At 45.3% G+C, this 20,042-nt stretch overlaps 1 protein-coding gene across 1 annotated transcript; it reads right to left on the bottom strand.

Moving 5' to 3' along the window:
- Positions 1 to 4,825: 4,825 nt before the first annotated feature.
- On the bottom strand, positions 4,826 to 19,387 carry fam149b1 (family with sequence similarity 149 member B1). Its single transcript, XM_080540477.1, has 16 exons — positions 19,293 to 19,387; positions 18,669 to 18,785; positions 15,969 to 16,113; positions 15,030 to 15,181; positions 14,012 to 14,140; positions 13,677 to 13,829; positions 11,953 to 12,161; positions 11,668 to 11,831; positions 10,170 to 10,238; positions 9,459 to 9,571; positions 8,312 to 8,539; positions 8,064 to 8,184; positions 7,551 to 7,676; positions 5,940 to 6,024; positions 5,610 to 5,747; positions 4,826 to 5,003 (listed from the first exon to the last, which is right to left on the bottom strand). Exons 1-16 carry the CDS (start codon positions 19,358 to 19,360, stop codon positions 4,957 to 4,959), a joined length of 2,064 nt encoding a protein of 687 aa, XP_080396603.1. The 5' UTR covers positions 19,361 to 19,387; the 3' UTR covers positions 4,826 to 4,956.
- Positions 19,388 to 20,042: the final 655 nt, after the last annotated feature.

Raw genomic sequence — 20,042 nt, 5'->3', positions numbered from 1 at the left:
AACCTTAACCGTAGCACCCTAGCACCTAACCCTAACCCTAGTTTTCCCACATGTACCGTCTTGTCAGCTCTCGCAGAAATCCGCTAATAAACTGTCGGCATCGTGGTCCGTCGGCACAGCGGGTGGCCCCCAACATAACAACCAGAGTATTTATAATCTAATAAGAGGTATAAATTGATCCATATCAATTTATAACATTATTATAATTGAATATTGGATTGCTGTGGGCAATGCAGTCAGATAATGTCATTTTGACTTTACTCTCACCTGAAAAAAAATCGTATGTCCATCTATAAAAAACAGACATTTCCAATGCTTCAATCCACTGTCCATGTACTGTAAATATGCCATTATGGTATTACCATGAAACCCAATTCTAGCAGAATAAGAAAGATTGTATATCTACTTTAAGTAAAATAATAAAGTGCATCCAGTTAGCTCTTTAGCTGGCAAGTGTGCAGCAGACTAGCTCATCTAATCACCTCTGAGCTAGCTAGTTAGAACAGGAGACGAAAGGAGACCAGAGGGAGAGAGAGGCAGAGAGAGAGAGAGAGTACCCGTTCCCAGAGTCCCGTCTGTCTGAGCTCCCCCCCCCTCCCCGGGTGGCACCCCCCCCCCCCCACCTGCCCTCCTCCATCATGACCACCAGAGGAAGCAGTCGCCCCAACGGCACGCTGCCCCAGACCAAGATCTGCCAGTTCAAACTCGTGCTTCTGGGGGACATGGCTGTGGGCAAGTCCAGCTTGGTTCTGCGCTTCGTCAAGGGCCAGTTCGACGAGTTCCAGGAGACCACCATCGGAGGTAAGGGGGAGGAGGGGTTTGGTTTGGTTTGGTTATTTGGATCCACTATTAGATACAGCAAATATGCAGTAGCTATTCTTCCTGGGGTCCTCATACCATACTTTCAAACAATTTTTCATCTTAAACACTTAAATACAGACAATACACTTCCATAACATTCATACATACATACATAAGCTCTATTATTTACATTTAACCACTACGCCAGCCAGACCGCTGTGATGACAGCAATGCAAGTTGAGACAATTACTTTTTTTTTTACACTCTTTTCTTTATTGATCTATCGATCTATCTATCACACTTTCAAAATATCAAGTTATCTATCACACAATCAAACTATCTATCGATCGATCACACTTTCAAAATATCAAATTATCTATCTTTCACACAGTCAACCTATCCATCTATCTATCTCGTGTGAAGTGGGAACTAATATTTCCTAAAAGAGGAACTGTCGTTCGGGATGTAGTTTCCGCCTGTGAGCCTTTTTTGACGCGCGTCTTACCATAGCCTGTGTTTTAGCCTGGTCGCGACCAGGCTAATTATATCTGACTCAGAAGGAGCTCAACCAAGCAGCGAATTATTTGAGCCACATTGATGGCACCGAACGCAAGCTAACATTTTCGAGGCTTAGAACTTTATCGAGGCTTAGAACTTTATCGAGCTTCGTGGAATACCCCCCTGGCTATCTGACAATGTAAACAAAAGCTGTATGACGAGTTTGTATGACGCAATTTGACGAGGCTGAAGAGACACGCATTGCATTTGGGGGATTTAGTACCCCAGTAGCAGTGGTGTGCCGTCAGGGCCAGCAAGGCCTTCTCTGCTGGCCTAAACATCATCAGAATATACATTTTATTTTAATATATTTTTTCCACAAATATGTATTAATGATTCCCCATAGTCTATTCTCTTCATTTCATAGCTTTCCTCTTGGTTGCGCTGCTTCCAGTCTCCGATTGAGATTTGGAGGGCTGGCCTTTATGTTAGAGCTTTTATCCAATCAAAATGTGTTGCTAGGGGGCTCCAAAATCTGCCCGCCTGCACAATAAACGGTGCCGCGAAAACGACCTGTAACTTAACGTTGAACGCGAAAACCTGTGGCGTACCTTGTGGAAACCTACGTAGATTTCGAGTTGGCGAGCAAAAGCAACAATGGCGCCTGCTGTAAGGCTCAATGATGTCAGCACCCAGCACGTCTTTTGATTGGATACGCACTATTGATACGCACTATTGATATTCACTATTGAGATGCGTAACTATGCCGGTAGATGTGAAACTTTTGAAAGTGCGCAGGGAAACGGAGCTCCACAACGAAAGCTTTCGTTGACTGATCGATAATACTGATCGATTGTGTCCTGTTTTGGGGTAAACAATAACTTTCATTTAGGGGACACGATGAAAGCGTGTTTTCTTGCTGAAAACAACCCAGATTTACATTACCACCTGTCCACAAACAAAGTGTTTACTGGGACGTCAGGCAAAATACAAAACGACCTGATTTTTGCTATTGCTGAAGTGATGGGAGAAGAGATCAAAATGGAGATTAAAAAGGCACCCTTTGTCGCTATTATGGTGGACGAGACGACAGACGTGGGTAATGTAGCGATCTTAAAGATGTTAGTTTAACACTCTTCATTGTAAATGCGGATTTATTGATTAAAAATGCTTCGGAAATATTATAACTCTGTTGTACTTGTCTGACTATGTTAAGGTGATGCAACGCCCGGTTATACTGTGTTTCTGTCTAGTTTCTAGAGCCATGGCGTCATAACGATGGTATTAAGAGGTAGAATAATTCAGGTAGGAATGTGTCGGACATCACTGAAGGCCTAGGTGTGAAATGCACCGCCCGCCACTGCCCAGTAGTGTCCAGTCATATCGTACTTAAATAATTCCAGAAATCTAGTATACATACAACATTTCTCGCATACTCAAATCTTGCATACTGTACAGTGTGAACGGTCTTGCATACTGAAATCTACGTCATATCTAGTATGAGTAGTATGCTAGTATGCCATTTCGAACACAGCCTGAGGCCGGAAGTCTTTTACGCGGAGGAACATCCGTGTCCAGTTCAGGTGTGTAGGGGGAGATGTAGGGTAACACCATGTCAGATGTTATTATTGGTCTTTTGCATGTGATTTTACTGCTCAACCCACTTGTATTCTTTAGCGTTCCCTGACTCACTCTGACTCTTGCCTTGTTTGTTTTGACGTGTTGTTCTGTTCCTCTGTTGTTTCTGTTGGTTGTTTATGGAAGCAATTTACCATGAGAGGAAGGGGGTTGTGGACTCATTTACCACTGGTACAGGGTTGTGGCACGAGGCGAAGCCGTACAGTGGTAAATGAGTCCACAACCCCCGCCCTCTAATGGTAAATTGCTTTTCTACAACAGCCACCACATAATATAAAAAATAACATTAACATTAAATTCATGTATTTACAATCATTAATCGTTTCAGAATACATATATCCTTCCGCCACAGAATATAGTCCCATAAACCAGATCAGCCATTGCATTGTAGGTCAGCACAGGTGTTCTTAATCAGATTGATTGGGAGGCGCATTGATACTGGAAATGCGGTCTGAACTGAAGGTTGTTGGGATATTTACCACTTTTGCTCGCCAATCAGAATCCAGTATCCAAACATGCTGTTGTAGACATTCTGTTTATCTACACTTTAAATGTACTTTTACTGTAAAGCACTTTGGTTGACAAGTGTCATGTTTAAATGTGCTATATACAGCACTCGAGTTTCGGGGCATCCCCCCTGAAATAAAAACGGTCAAAATCATCCCCCTTCTAAAACTGCCATCCCCCCTTTCCATCCCTTATGTCATTTTATAAATGAACGTGGTATTACTGCTATTTCAACATTTAGTTTTGCGCATATTGGGTAAAATACTGTGGGCGAGGGAGGGGGTACGCACACATGCAATGACATTTTTACCAAGTCACTGACGCTGTGGGGATGCTAAAATTGTCCTCTTATGATAAAATCCACTGATTTTCTTTTACCACTTGAGTACTGGCTATATAAATACATTTGATTGATTGATTGATTGAGTGCTCAGGTTTATTACCCAGATACCCTGACTGCTTCTCTGTGTTCTCTGTCACTAGCTCTCCCATAGGGACTCTCAGGGTCACACGGCTGAGACGCCATCTTGGATTCAGGGACAATCTATCTCAACATCACAACAACATCATGGAAGGTGAGATAGACGGAGTCTCATCTTCTGTGTATGTGTGTGTGTGTGTGTGTGTGTGTGTGTGTGTGTGTGTGTGTGAGTGTGTACATACAAGGAGATCAAAGGATGCCTTGTTCTTTCAAGTCAGTCCTGGTTTGAAGGAAGGTGTGGAGGCCTCTGAGTCTTCAGGAAGACTGTTTGCTGTGTGTTGCTTCAACAGGGGGCTGCAGTCTGATACAGGGTATATACAGGAATCTTGAGGTTAATTTCAATACCTTTCTAAGACTTTTTAAGACCTTGTCAATAAAAAAAAATCCAGACCTCACCGCCACTTCGAGCTGTAACCATTTACATCAGTGACACCTTTAACTTAACAGTTTAGCTTAATAGCCTAGACTAGACCACTATCATACAACAGAATTTCCGGTTCATCTTTGTTTTTTAATAAAACTAACAAATTCACGAACTATCTAATTCTAATTCAGTCTAATTCAGAAAAATATCAACAAAATTCAAGACCTCATAAAATCGTGATAAGACTTTTTAATACTTATTAAGGGTCTTGATTTTCCCAAAATTGATTTATCAACTTTTAATACTTTTCAAGACACCGCGGATACCCTGTGATAAGATTAGAAGTCTTCCCAAGGTAAAACACACACTGTCAAGGTGCAGAGTACATTGCAATGTAAAACCAATGGTGATATGAAATGTCATGTTTTCTGTAATTAAATGAATTATACACCATCAAAACAGATTTTGTTACATTAAACATTTATTTATTACATTGATTACGAACATATTAAGAAAGAACATCTTTTTTTGAGTGGTGTCCTGAGGATGGATTCCAACCCAACACAGCAAGAAATGGTCGATGAAAGGTCACGCTCTGTTCTGGGTACCCGCGACCATCAGCCCCCGTGGAGGAGGAGGGGGTGTCAGAGTTTACACCCCAGGTGTGCTACTCCGGGGCGACATGCCGCCTCCCCGACACAGGCACCAGGAGAGCTGGAGGGGGCAGAGGAGAGGAACAGACACGGAGGGGGTTCATGAGCAGCGTAGCCCTGTGGAGGTCATGGGACAGATAAGTCTGCAGCGGATTTAAAGTCCAGACCTTTATTGTGAATAATGTAAATTCATTTCAGCGTTGTTGAAAATCAGCGACACACACTCGCTAGTCAACTAACACAGACTAACAAACTAACAAACAAAAAACACAAACAAAAATGCATTGCAATATTTTGGCTTGACTAGCGAGTGTGTCATTGATTTTCAATAACGTTGAAATGTATTGACATTTTTCGGAATAAGAATCTGAACATTTTGATTGGTTGGCGCCTTGTTCCCGGTGTCACCAGCTGCTGTCACATTTTGGTTTTCTTCTTTTGGCTCGACACTCCAAAAGTTTGGATTTGACATCAATGACGATGAGTTCATATTGGCATATTTGATATTTAGATGACCAGACTAAACTACATTGAACTACATTCTCTGCTGACCACCGGAGGGGACGACCACTGCCTCTCGCTAATAAACATACTTAATGACACAACGACAAAACATCCTGTTTTATAAATGAGGACCACCGGAGGCCACGGTTGGACTCCTACTGACCCGGGGGCAGGTCTTGTGTGTCAGGCTCCTCTTCGTCCTCGATGGGGGAGTGGCCGAGGGGCTGGTGGATGAAGGAGTCCATAAAGGAGGAACGGCTGATTCCCAGGCTGATGCCAGTCACGCCGATGCCCAGAGAGTCTAGAGAGAGGACAACCACACCAATGGAGGCATAAGGTGAAAAAACATTTGACATACAAAAAAAGACATACTGTGCCCTCAAGTATTGGAAGTAGGAGGAAGCATTTTGTCTTCTTTTTGATCATTTGAGTTGTCCCTCGCCCCCACACACACACACACACTTATTTGTCGGGTTTGGTGTGAGGTGCCCACCTGTGCCCACGGACGCCCTGCCAGGACGCCCCCCCTGCCCGATGCTGTCCAGCACAGTGAAGGAACGCCGGTACGGTGTGTCTGACTGAAAACAAACCCGGAGTTCAAAACTCATTGTGACAACACACGATGCACATGAATCACATCTTTATTAGAGATGCTCCGATCTGATCGGCGCCGATCGGTATCGGCCGATATGGCCTTGATCGGTTTTGATCGGAGTTCTCAAAACGGCCGATCAAACACGACCGATCAGTTTACAAAATGGCGTCGCCAGTCTGGAAATATTACACAGTGTCGGAAAGAGACAACAAATATGCCGTTTGTAATGTCTGCTCAAAAGAAATACCTCGCGGAGGAACGCACGCAAGGTCTTTCAATACCACGAATATAATACGGCATTTGCTGCGTTCGTTGATTCGCTCCGAGAGCGCCGAAGCGCACACTGGGCTCGACGTCATAAAGGGACCGAGTGCTTTGATTGGACGAGAGGCGTTCCACGAGTGCTGGTCAGAGTTCCAGCGCGACTTCACGAGCGTAGTGTAGGTAGTGTTCAGCGACGTCATGTGACCCAGCGAGCAGGAAGTCACTAAGCTAGACTAAGGCCCATAGCAACAACAACTATTAGCGCGCGAGTTTTAGGTCTTCCTCTGTGCACCTTGCACAAGTGTAGATAGCGAGTGACTTTTCAGCATAGCAGGACATATTTTAGATGATAAGAGGAACAGGCTGAGTGCCAAAAACGCTGAGATGCTTGTATTTCTCAAGGCTAATCTTTATTTATTTTATTTATGGACTTTATTGTCATTATCTTATTATTAATTTTTAATTATAATAATTATATATAATAATAATAATAATAATAATAATAATTATTATTATTATTATAATCATTATAAATAATTATTAATCTGCCAGTGATGCTGCTTAAGAAGTAAGGTTTGAGTCTGAAATCTCCTTAGGTGCAATGTTTTGTTTTTTTGTTTTATTGATTATTGCTGACTTGCTGTCTTATCTCCTCCTAAATATGACTTATTTTATATTTGGCTATAGCCTGTTTATGTTGCAGTTTAGTTTGGGTATGTTTATTGTTCCTCAGGAAAGCTACTGTATACTATAAGCTCCAAGTTCTCTAAGAGCCCCTAGTTCCTCTCATTCGAGTGGAATGTTGCACATTTGATGTGACAGTGTACATTTTATTTATTATGATTTTTATTTTCACATTTTATTTGTTTTTCCTGAAGTAAGCTACAGGTGGTTGTGAATTCAATAAAACAGATGGTTGTCAATTCATGATACTTTCTCATCTCCTAATTTCATTTGAATACTTAATATACAATGTCAATGGTGTTAAGAATAATTAAAAACATAAATAATGCTACACAATAAATAGAATGCTTCAATTGCCATTTTCGACGCTGTGATCGGTGATCGGTGATATCGGATCGGCAGATCACTGATTCCAGTGATCGGTGATCGGTGATCGGCACCAAAAACCCTGATCGGAGCATCTCTAATCTTTATCATACAAACACATACTTTAACATCTAGAAATAACTAGAACAACTGCCTGACCGACAACAGCTGTCGGATCATTTTCAGGAGCGTTACCCTGTAGGTGTGGGTTGTGTTAGGGCGGGAAAATACGTCCAGGAAATGATGCCGATCCCGAGGCAACGAACTGGCAGCTTCATCCGTCACCGCACTGTGAGCACGACTGGATGGTCCTCTATGGCGCTGTGCACACACACACACACACACACACACACACGCACGCAACCACGACACAGACGCACGTGCACGCATGCATGCACGCATGCACACACACACACACACACACACACACGCACGCACGCACGCACGCACGCACGCAATCACACAACCACAACACAGACACACGTGCACGCACGCACACACAGACAGACACACCCACACCCACAGACACAGACACACCCACAGACACAGACACAGACACAGACACAGACATTAGTTGCAGTAGCAACGTTGTCAACGTCATGTAAAATGGACTTATTAAGGAGTTATTATGGAGTTAATCAAGTAGATTAAGTAGTTTTATTAAGCCAATGATGTCGGGGGGGGCTAGTACATAGACCAAACTATTACCTGTGTGGGTCTAGAGTGCTGTCTTGAGTGAGTGGGCTCTGCGTCACCGGTGGCGATGGGGGGAAGGAGTGTGTTCCTACTCAGGGCCAGGGGGGAAGACAGGCGGTCACTAGCCGTGGGTCTAGGGAAGGGAGGGGCACACACACCGTTAGAAAAAGACAAACCGATGTTCACTGTGCCTCCTTTCAACTGGATGAACATCTACTCCTATGTACAGTCATGTGAAAAAGTTAAAAAGCTGAACTCACAGACGCGTCCCTCGAACGACCTCGTCCATGGACCCGGCGGCGCTGGCCTGGCTCAGCCCGGGGACCAGGGGGAGGAGGGTGCGCAGGAGGGGCGGGTTCCGGCGGCGTGCCGACTGGGGCGGCCGGGACAGGGAGGAGGAGCTCTGCTCCAGCGCTCGGTAGGGGCGGGCCTTGCTGGACAGGACGGCACTGGAGCCTGGCCGATGGAACACCCTCTCCTCCGGCTCTCTAGAGAGAGAGATCATATAGAGACATTGTCCCTGGTGTCAACCCCAATGGCCTGTTACCTCTGCATACATATATTTTTAAAAGACCCACTTGCTTGTTTTCTCTTTTTACTTCTGATATTTGTATTGATTTTATCATTTTATCATTCGTTAATTTTATAATTTTATAATTTGTTTTATTGCTTGTGTGAAGTGCTTGTTTACATTTTTATTAATTACGCTGGCTGTTTATTTGCTGTGTTATGCAATACTGTGTACTGTGAAGCACTTTGTGACTGCTGTCTTAATAAGTGCTATACAAATAAATAAAGTAAAATATCTGTACTGTACATAACGCCTGGTGTTGTTCAAAAACCCCTCTTTCTGACCGGACTGTCTCTTTATCTATCCTGACACGTGAGCACCGCAATCACAATAAGGTGACATTAAAGCTGTCAGTGCTTCAGATAGCTGATTGTTAGCAATTCCATATTGGACTGTGTACATCAGCCCTGAGTTAGCTCCTAAAGGATGCTAATGCTACTATGCTAATAAAGGATAATAATACATTAGCTTTTCTAGACACTTTACAAAGACGCTTTACAAACGGAAAAGATAGAGTAGTAATAATAAAAAGAAACCAAAAATAAATAAAATAAAGTATAGCGGTCTAATTCATTTTTAGATTACTAAATCTAAATCTAAGTGTCTTTGTAGGACAATCTACCGTACTCTGTATACTGCAATTACACCTAGATTTCGGACGGAGAAGCAACGCCAGCGTCCATCTCTCATCCTCAAAAGGATGTCATAGTTAGCTACTATGCTAATAAAGGATGTCATAGTTAGCTACTATGCTAATAAAGGATGTCATAGTTAGCTACTATGCTAATAAAGGATGTCATAGTTAGCTACTATGCTAATAATGGATATTTCCATACTGGGTTCTCTCCAGCGCCGCAAGGTTCCTCTTCTGCAGGGGTATGCCATGGATCACTATGAGGTCGTTGAGGTTGTGGTGGATGACCGCTGCACCTACAGGTACCCGAATGGACTGTAGGAGGGAGGGAGAGAAGGAGAAAGGAAAGGAGAAAGAACTACAAGGTAAGAAACTACACTTAAAATATATATACAGTATATTATTATTATAATTCTTGGTTCCACTCAATCTCCTGAGAATCACTGAGACTTTTCTACATGCAACCAAGACAGGAGGAAGACCTAATATGTGACAGCAGCTGGTGAAACCGGGGACAAGTCGCCAACCGATGGACCGTTCAGATTTTTATTCTGAAAAATGTTTTTCAGAATAAAAGTCGGAACATTTCGATTGGTTGGCGACTTGTTCCCGGGTTCACCAGCTGATGTCTGTACAGAAGACAAATACCACCACACCCACTTTCTATATTGATGAAATTAAAAGCTACAAGTGAATAGAAGCATTCGAACATTCTCATTGTTCATGAAAAAAGAAAGGAAGAAAGAAACAAAGAAATAAGTGCATCATGAAAATGTTTAAAGAAGACTCTAAGAAGACTCTTTAAAAAGATTTAAAGTAGTGATGTTTTCTGTGACTCAACAGACACAAGCACACTCAGTCTAGGAATAGCACTCGCTGCCATTTTGTCTCAGTTGGCCTGGGAGTTACATACAGTGGATGGCTTTTTCTGCTTTTTGGATTTCCGTCTCGACTTGTGCTTTGAACCCCTTGACTTTGCGGTCTTTGGGAAAGAAAGGGTGACCGATGAGAGAGGAAGAGAGGGGAGGGAGGAGGTGGACAGATACAAATGGTTGTGACAGGGGTGGGCACAGGCCAAGGAACAAGACAAGACAGAGTAGAGGACAAAGGGAAAGAAGGAAAGAAAAGGGATACAAGTTAATGAAGTCTTGAAACTAGTGATAGCAGTGACTGCAGTATTACATCCTAGTCTGGTGGGTACACATACTTGCTATGCCTACAGAATAGTGAAAGTATACCGTACGAGTCCCCCAAAAACTAAAAGTGTCAGTGAGGTCAATATTTAACCTGCATCTGCGCAGGCTCAATCAAACCTGCAGAGGGGCAAGTTCACGATTGATACCTGACAGCAGCACTTGAATCTGCATACAACAGGTTTACATTATACCAGCAAATAAAAGGGTATTTTGAAACCTGTTCTGAAGCAGTTTTACAAATAAACCCTGATAGCAAATGAACCATGCACAGTGGTCGCCCCCATAAAGAACCACTGCCTTCTCCCTGAGAGAACCACTGCCTTCTCCCTGAGAGAACCACTGCCTTCTCCCTTAGAGAACCACTGCCTTTTCCCTTAGAGAACCACTGCCTTTTCCCTTAGAGAACCACTGCCTTCTCCCTTAGAGAACCACTGCCTTCTCCCATAGAGAACCACTGCCTTCTCCCTTAGAGAACCACTGCCTTCTCCCTTAGAGAACCATTTTCGCACCACTTAAGACAACCGATGCCTGCCTGTGGGCCGCGATGGAGCTAGCAAACGGACCTTTTACACATCTATTGTGAATTTCACAGCAAGTGAGTTTCCACTTATCATGGTCACGTCACCTGTCATCTGTCTAACAGGGTTTACCCCTGTCACAAACCCTTAAAACAGCCCCTATTAGAGAGAGAGATCCGGGGCTCGTCAGAAAACATTTGAGGACAACATCACTGCCGGCAGGCATTTTCTGTCTGACATTTTGCTAATCACATTTGCTAGCGAGTTGGCTGTGCTGGCTGTACAGTTCAGCTAATGAGTGTGTTTGCTTGCTTTTAGCTAAAATGTAAAGCCAGATGTTAGCAAGCCTAGTGAGTTTACAGTTGGTGCATTTACTGTAAGCAGAGTGGTAAAAATGCACGCTTTTGTGGTGTGGGTGATATGCTGCTGTACTGACTATTAGTGTCCATTAGTGACACAGTTATGGATTCTCTAACTCATTTTTAAATGTATGTCTGTTTATGGTTGTGTCATTTTAGATTTGTCAGTCTTTGTAAGCTTGTTTTGGTGTTTAGTATTACGGCAATTGTAATTTTTTGTCAAGTCTTTTTTATAAATGCTCTGTTCACAATTGTATGCTTTTGAAGAATCCAATAAACAAAGTTTATAATAATAATAATTTAAAAAAACATGCTTTAAAAATGTCCACCAATCTGACCTGGAGTGGGTTCAGCGGGCCGGCCATGAGCTGGGGGGGGGGCAGGGGGGGCGGCGCCCTGGACTGGCCCAGCCGGGGGAGGAAGGTGGGGAGGGTGGACAGAAGCAGGAAAGGGTTCTGGGTGTCGGGTTGAGCAGGACTGCAGTCCACTGTCTTCTCCTCGTCTGTCAAGTCAACAGTTTGTTGTTAGAGTTTGAATAATAATAATGAATAATAATAATAATAATAATAATAATTAAACAGACAGACACACAGACACACAGAAACCCCCCCCCCCCCACTAACCTGAGACCCAGCCCTCCTCCCAGAGCCTGCGGACCAGCCCCTCCGCCCAGCCCACCAGGGCCCGCCACGCGTCGTCAAACAGCAGGTCCAGGACGGCCCGGCGGTGGCAGCGGGACGGAGTCACGGGGGGCAGGAGGCGGTAGAGGCACGACGACCCCCCCCGACCTGAGGCACAGCCACCGGTGGCCAGCCGCTCCCGCTCCTCGTCTCTGGAACATATCACCCACCAGGGGAGGGGGGGAGGGGGGGGGGGGAGGGAGGACACATACACACACACACAAACACTAGATGAATACAGACCGACAGACTTATAGACAGACAGAGAGAGAGACACTCAGATAGACAGATAGACAGCAGTGTTTCCTCCAGGATTTTTCACATTAGTGGCGGAGCGCTCTTTTTTTTCCGCGTGCACGCGCATAAAACGCGCACTGGCGCTCAAAACAAAGACGTAATTTCACCAAAAACTAGAGGGTAAATAGCGATTAAGTCATTAAAGCCGAGCAGGTGATTTTATAGAGAAGGTGATCAAATACCAACATATCCTACAGCTGCAGCGGAACATGCGGAACGCGCATTACACACACACACACACAGAAAGATCAATACGAAGTAGGCCTACATGAGAGTACACGCACAAAACCGGCTAACGTTACTCATTAACTGTTTACACAAGTAAAATCACAGTGTGACAGTCAGATGGAGCATTCGGTAAACAACAACAGCAAGGTAATGCTATCAGTTGAGTTAAAGAAAACCAACTCTTACCTTTGAGGACACCAACATGAGCCCTGCTTACCCGTACCTCCGCCGTTCTGTTCGTGGTGATTTTAGAGGCAATAGATTATTTTTGCCCTGCGCATATTGCTATGAATAGTTCGAAGCTAGGTGCTTGCACGTTAGGTGCGAGAATGCTCGGTTAACCCATTAGCGGGAACATTATTTGTTTCACAAAATAGGCTGATTTAATTGACCATGAACATCAGAGACATACATTACGAATGTTCATTTAAAATATTCTATACTGAGCACTGGTATAAGAACATGAACCAGAGAACAGCAGTAAATGCAATAACCCACAGTCGTCGCTGATGATGTTGCATTTTCGATTAGGATACGTTTACGGGATTAAAGGGACCGGCGACGGGCGAAGAGAGAAATCCAAATGTCCCGCTAAATTCGGACCAATCACAAAACTGTTTTGAAAGCGCGTCGCCTCGCGCCGCGCCTGTTGAGAGCGATTCAGTCTCGATTGCAGTGCGAACACAAACAACGAGGTTAATTGCAACATTGTAACATATTGTAACTAACTACGCCCTAAATCGTAACGAAATGTAGGTCTGGAAGCGGCCTAAATCTAGCTTCAATCTGCTTTTTTTCTGTTCTCCGGTCATAATAACTCGCTGCCTTTCTGCGCAGCCTGAATCAAAGTGGACTGTCTGAATCAATTAGTGGCGGAGGAAATTCATTCGTGGCGGCCCGCCACGAATAAATGCATATAGAGGAAACACTGGACAGACAGACAGACAGAATGATAGACAGACAGACAGACGGACAGAATGATAGACAGACAGACAGACAGAATGATAGACAGACAGACAGACAGACAGAATGATAGACAGACAGACAGACATGAATATTACACACACACACACACACACACAAACAGTATGAATATTACACACACAAACACACAGACACAGTACATGAAAACACACACTCACAGGTCCCGGCAGTCAAACGCCAAGTACTCTTCCATCAGGCCCTCGGCCTCCACCACTCTGGACCAATCACGTCCCTGGGTGCCAGTGGGGGGGGTGGAGCCAGAGGGTCGGTCCGCTTCAGACAGCACTGCCCTCCGCCCCTGCACACACAGTCTGGAGACGGACACACACACACGCACACACACACACTTTTTTAGGGGGGGACAAGGTGTAGGACAAGGTCGTAGGACAAAGCCTAGCTTGTGTATTAGGTCATAAAACCCCACACAAAGTAAGACAGTCGTCTGTAGTGGATGGGCTTCATGGTTATGGGTCAGTCACGGGGGTCAGCTCACTCTGTGCCGGGGTTGTCCTTGGTTACCGCCGTCGTCACCGCACCGCTGGCCGTCCCCGTCCCCGTCCCCGGGGTAACGTACCACTGGAAGCCCTCGTCGCTAGGACGCACCAGCTGAGAACCCAGGATCCTGTGGGATGGGGGGATGGGGGGGGGTAGCCTAGAGATTAGACAGGGTTCCCACACCTTCTGAAACATCAAATTCAAGCACCTTTCAAGGACTTTCAAGACTCAATTCCCTCAAATTCAAGGACCCAACACGGCATAGTTTGAGACTGATCTAGATCTAGAATTTATATAATAGGAACTATCCGCTCACAGACAACAATTAAAAAGAGAGGCTTGAATGTGTGAACACTAGATGGTCTCTTGCCTTCTCTACCACAGCACAGCAACGTCTGTTAAAAAAATCACGAGATCAATTATTTACATTTACAATCTCTCGTAATTTCTCTCCTCTCTCTCTCTCTCCATCCCTCCCTCCCTTGTATCGTAACGTGAATCGTATCGAATCGTGGGTTGAGTGCATCGTTACATCACTAGTTGTGTCATGGCATCAGGATCAGTCAATAGCGTTCCCCATCTCCGATTCCCAATCCAGCATTTTAGGCCAACATCGGCCGGATACCAATACTTTAGATCTGTGCATCTCTAGTTTCAGGGCAAATGACTATGTGGTAGACTGAAGTAGTTTCATGCCTCTTGAAAAACAGATGCCTTAGTTCATCAAACACTTAATTGACCTCAAGTACATTACATTTACATTTACATTTTTGGCATTTAGCAGACGCCTTATTCCAAAGCGACTTACAATCGATACATTTGACTAAGCAAGTGAATCATCAGTTCACCAGTTGGAGCAGGAAGAGTAATCTAGCTCAGGCCCGGGGCAAGTAGTCAAAGTGTTTTGTTCAGAGGTACAGTTTGGCATTCGGACACAGCCAGGTGAAAATGGGAACCGTATTTGAACTGCTTCGTGAAGGGGTCAAAAGGTGAGAGCGAGCGCCGGGGTGACTCACCGGAGGTGTGGGAACCTGGACGCCCACTGCTGACACTCCTCAGGCAGCCCCTGTCGCTGAGCCTCCCCCCCATCCCCACGGCCCTCGTAGAGCGCCTCGTCTATCTCCTCAAACATCTGCTGGACCTGGCGCGACGCCGCCTTGTCAAACTCCTGAGGGATGGAGAGAGAGAGGGAGAGAGAGAGAGAGAGAGAGAGAGAGAGAGGATGGAATGAGCTTCCCACGGCTGTCAGAACTGAGAGGCACTCCCCATCTTCCGCCGGAGACTGAAGACCCTTCTCTTCAGGTTACACCTTAACTGCTCCTCTTGAGACATCTACTACCCCCCAGCACTGTGCCTCCTGAGACACCTGCTTTCCATATACTGTGTCTCCTAAGAGTTCTACTTCCCCCCTTTGTACTGTTTCTCCTGAGTCAAAAAAATAAAGAAAAGGAAAAAAAGGAAAAAGGAGGACATCCTGCTACACCCAGGACACCCTGATACACACAGAGGACATCCTACTGCACCAAACAGACACCCAAGCTGCACCCCAGGCCAGAACCTGACACTCGCAGCACACAGGGTGACAAACACCTACCAGGAGGTGGAAACTAACATCCCCTCCCTAATATGCTCCCCCCAGACACAACTATGACAAAGCAACAAACAAACATGGGTCACAACGCCTACAGCTCTGTCGTTCACTGGGACTGTCACTGTACACAGTGAATGGTAGGCTTCGAGGAGACTCCTATGGTAGGATACACCTACAGCTCATCTCTGGGTAACAATACAGTAGATTACTTCATCACTGACCTCAGCCTGGTGTCTCTCAGAGCGTTCACAATCAGCCCACGGCAGCATTAACATTAACATTAGCATTAGCAATAGCATCAGCATCAGCATCAGCATTAGCATTAGCATTAACATTAGCATTAGCAGGAAGAGGTGAGACTCACATCATATCCCCAGGAGAAGACAGAGCTCCTCTCGGTGGAGACCCCCGTGCCGGTGTAGCTGTGGATCCCCGACCAGGACTGTGCCGTGTCTCCCGTGGTGGCCGTCGGACAGTCTGACCGACCGGACGCTGCGGATGTCTCCGAGCTAAAAGGAAGAAAGGTGTTTTTCACGTGGCCAGCTGCGTTTTTTTTTTTTTTTTTTTTTCCAGATTTTATCCCTTTTTCACCCAATTTGGTATCCAATTGCACCCAACCTAGTATCCAATTATCCCCTGCCTATTGCGTAGGATCCGCCGCACGACCCCGTGGCCGGCAGCCTCAGAGGAGATAGCCAGGCAGACTAGCTGTCTGGCTCCTCGAGCTCAACACCGTTATTCCGGCACCCCGGGGGCGGTGTTGCGCGACGGATCCTTGTCCGGAAATAGTCCTATACCCCCCTTGGGAGCGGCCGCTCAATATGCCGCTCCCTGTGGGCCCCGGCCATATCCGGATCTGGCGAGACCGGGATTCGATCCCAGTCCCCGGTGGGCAGCTTGCACTAGAGGCTAATGCTTAGACCGCTGCGCCACCGCGGGGCTCGGTCAGCTGTGTTTTACATTGTCACGTGCATGTATACAGTGCCCTCCATAAGTATTGGAAAGAGGGAAGCATTTTGTCTTTTAGCTCTATAACACTGACTGTTTGGATTTTAAATCAAGCGATTACGATGAATTCTCAGCTTTAATTCAATGTAAATGTTTTTTCTGAGTGGTCTCATCATTTTCGAAATTGCAACCCTTTTATACATAGCCCCCCCCCCTATTTCAGGGCACAAACATTATTGGAAAATTGCCTTGACAATGTTGAATTACCACAGCAATACAGACAACAGTAAGGATGAAGAGTCAGAGTCAGCCGAAGCAGCTGCAAGAAAGCCGTGTTATCAGATAACAGATATGAGCAGAGATGCCGACCTGGACGGACATTTTAAGATCTATGAGAAGCTGATGAATGGGACTATATCTGCTGAAGAAGTCTGTGTGTCTGATGTTCTAGTGAGAATCAATGCCTTCAGAAGCACATAGAGTCCACCAAGAAGTCCTCTAGAACTTCAGCTCTCTGGATTCCGTACATGGACATGCTAGACATCCTACGGAAATACATCACTGCAGAACGCACTGGAAACTGGGCCTTACATCTGCAAGCTATCCAGTATGCTACCCTATCAGGCAGCATCAGGACACAAGCTTTACACCAAATCTGCCACGGTGTATCTTTAGCAGACGCACAACCTCAAGACTGACCACCCAGAAGTCCAAAAACAGTTTGAGGAAGGGTTCCATGTGAATCGCAATTCCGATACTGAAGCCTATGGATGGACTAACACCTGCTGAGGACACCTTCAACAGGTAGGATCAAGCTGTCACTCTCGGCATGAAGTCTTCTGTAAGAATCGATGGAGATCAAATTCAAGTTGATCCACAGCTTCTCTTCCAGAGACTGGTCATAGTGGCACAGAAATGCAATGAACTTGAGTTAGCCCTCAAGCTGTTGTTATCCCCCTGGCAAGACTGTAGTGGTGTTTGATGGGTATTAAAGTAACAACACAAAGGACATGACACACCACAGATGGTCAAAGGGGAAGACTGGCACCCCTGTGACATCTACTGCCGACATGATTGTCACAATGCAGAAGGAACAGTTCCTGGCCATCACCTGCCTTCCAACAGGCAGAACAAGCAGAAATGTCTTTCCATGCTAAGCGAAGAGCTGCAGAAGGCAGGAGATGCTGACCTGCTGATTGTGCAGAAAGCTGTGCAGTGTGCTACGACCAACAATACTGTACTAAGACTAAGAGGGGATGACACAGACCTCTTAGTCCTTCTCTGCTACTATGCTAGCCTAGACTCCTAGACTCGTGCGCACACGCACACACACACACACACACACACACACACACACACACACACACACACAGACACAGACACAGACACACACAACCCCACAACTTGGCCTCTGGGTGAGCTAGAGGAACGCGGTCTTCGCCGGGGGGTGCAGGGGAGTTAGCTAGCACTAGTTAGCTCGGCCGCTGGGTGAGCTAGAGAAACATGGTCTTCGCTGGGGATGCAGTGGAGTGGCCCAGGGGGGGGGGCAAGCACACTTCACAATTTCCACAGGAATTGTCCCTGTCTAGTTATTATTATTAAATGCAAAAAGAACAATATCGAGTGCACTCCGGCATGTGGAAACTGCAGGGGATCCAGCTGCACTAACTCAATACAGACGCCCTGTGACGAGGATGAAGATGACATTGTGTAGTAGTATTACATTGTGTGCACATATTTAGGCTAATTGGTTTGTTTGATCAGCAGTTGATCAGTTATGTGATCATAATAAATTCTCATCATCAACAGGAGGAGCCTAGACTCCTGTACAGCCTCCCGTGTGGGAGGAGGGCAAACAGTTTGTGACTGGGGTGAGAGGTGTCCTCAATGATGCCTCGCGCCCTCAACAGACATCTCCTGAAGGTCCGCAATGGCAGGGGAGTTGGGCACCGGTGATGTACCAGCAGCTAGGAACCAACGGACTAGTCTCCCTCGTTCTTTTCTTCCCTTTATGCACATAATTATCTTAAAGGATATGTGATAGCAATAGGGTATATCTGACGCCTACAGGTGGATATGGTTTCACCTGTCCACCCAGTTCAGAATCAGGTCCTACCTGTTGTAAGTAGAGACCGCTTCCTGGAGGTCATGGAGGAGGTGTCGGGGAAGGAGGTCATCGTCTGCCTCTTCTGGGAGAGGATGGTGGTCAAGGCTGCTTCGAGATAACCCACGACTGGAGAAAACACAACAGAGATGTGTCAGCAGCTGGTGAAAGTCAGCAACTGACCGAATGTTCAGACTTTTATTCAGAAAAATGTCAATAAATGTCAACGTCGTTGAAAATCAATGACACATTAATTACAAATTACTAGAGGTCCCCAGGTAGGCTAATACTAGCCCTGTGCGAATAGGGCTTTAGGCTGAGCTAGCTCCATCACCCACACCTCAGTCTATGGTCTACCCTGGGTGACAGAAGGGCTTTCAAACGGGATCAATATGATCACATTTTAAACCAACGCCGGTCATCCGATCATGCGTGCATTAACTCATCTTGTCGGTCAGTTTACCATCTTACGACAATAGGGTTAATATATATGGCCATATAATATATATATAATATGGCTAATATATATTGCTTCCTTATTAGTCTGTTGCCACCCCCACTATATACAAATAATGATTGCCACTGCTACCTACATGTCTGTGACTCACCAGTGTAGTTTGCTCTTATTTTACTTACATTTCCAGATTGTGCGATACGGGGCGCCTTGTGTATCGCGAAATCATGATCCTTTTCTCCGTTTTCATCGGCTGATGTCCCCCTCGGTGTCCTCTCTCATCGTGTTCACCTGGGATCCCTGGCCCGGCGCAGGCTCTCTCGGCGGAGATGGGACATTTATCACATCTATTTATCACATATTAACATGCCTGCAGTTTAATAACAATCCAATCTGGCAAGTCAGCTGGCTCCGAGGCTGTTGAAGCCAGGCTGGCTAAGGTAGCATAGTACCTTTGTGCACGAATACGAACATAATATTGATCTTACAATAAATTGTTTTGTATAGACCCGAAATTAATGTGAGTTTTTTTTCTTCGTGAAGTTGTCTAGACACCGTTTATTACAGCATCCGTAAACACTTCAGAGGATTGGCCACACAATAACAAGGCTGTCATGGATACGTGACTTTTCATTCCCAAAGACTCATGGGAAATAGATTTCAAGCTCCCATTAAATGATATTTCCTCTCAAAGAAAGTGGACTACAGCTCCCTGCTTCCGGTGTTCAATTTGCGCTTCTGAATTCCGTCGCTTTGCCCGGGGACGTCTACCAATACATTGAACATACATTAAATTAACATTGACCTTTAAACAAAGTTGATGTGAACTATGTTTGTTTTGTATTGTCACAATACGGGTTTGTAAATCATCTCAACTGAACAAAATGTTTCTGTGAACTTTAAATGATTTATTTTAGTGCGGATCATAGAGG

Source organism: Nansenia antarctica (genome assembly GCF_963989245.1).
Source record: "Nansenia antarctica genome assembly, chromosome: 1".
Classification (NCBI taxonomy): domain Eukaryota; kingdom Metazoa; phylum Chordata; class Actinopteri; order Argentiniformes; family Microstomatidae; genus Nansenia; species Nansenia antarctica.
The sequence above is the reverse complement of the archived record's forward strand: the minus strand, read 5'-3'. Positions and strand labels throughout refer to the sequence as shown.

Excerpts from the sequence above, each read along its gene's own strand:
- fam149b1 (XM_080540477.1), bottom strand. The coding sequence starts at position 19,360 with ATGAAAACGGAGAAAAGGATCATGATTTCGCGATACACAAGGCGCCCC. Across the intron at positions 12,162-13,676 it reads GCGTTTGACTGCCGGGACCT|AGACGAGGAGCGGGAGCGGC; the intron begins GTGAGTGTGTGT and ends GATATGTTCCAG. Across the intron at positions 8,540-9,458 it reads GCGGCGCTGGAGAGAACCCA|AGAGCCGGAGGAGAGGGTGT; the intron begins GTATGGAAATAT and ends CTCTCTCTCTAG.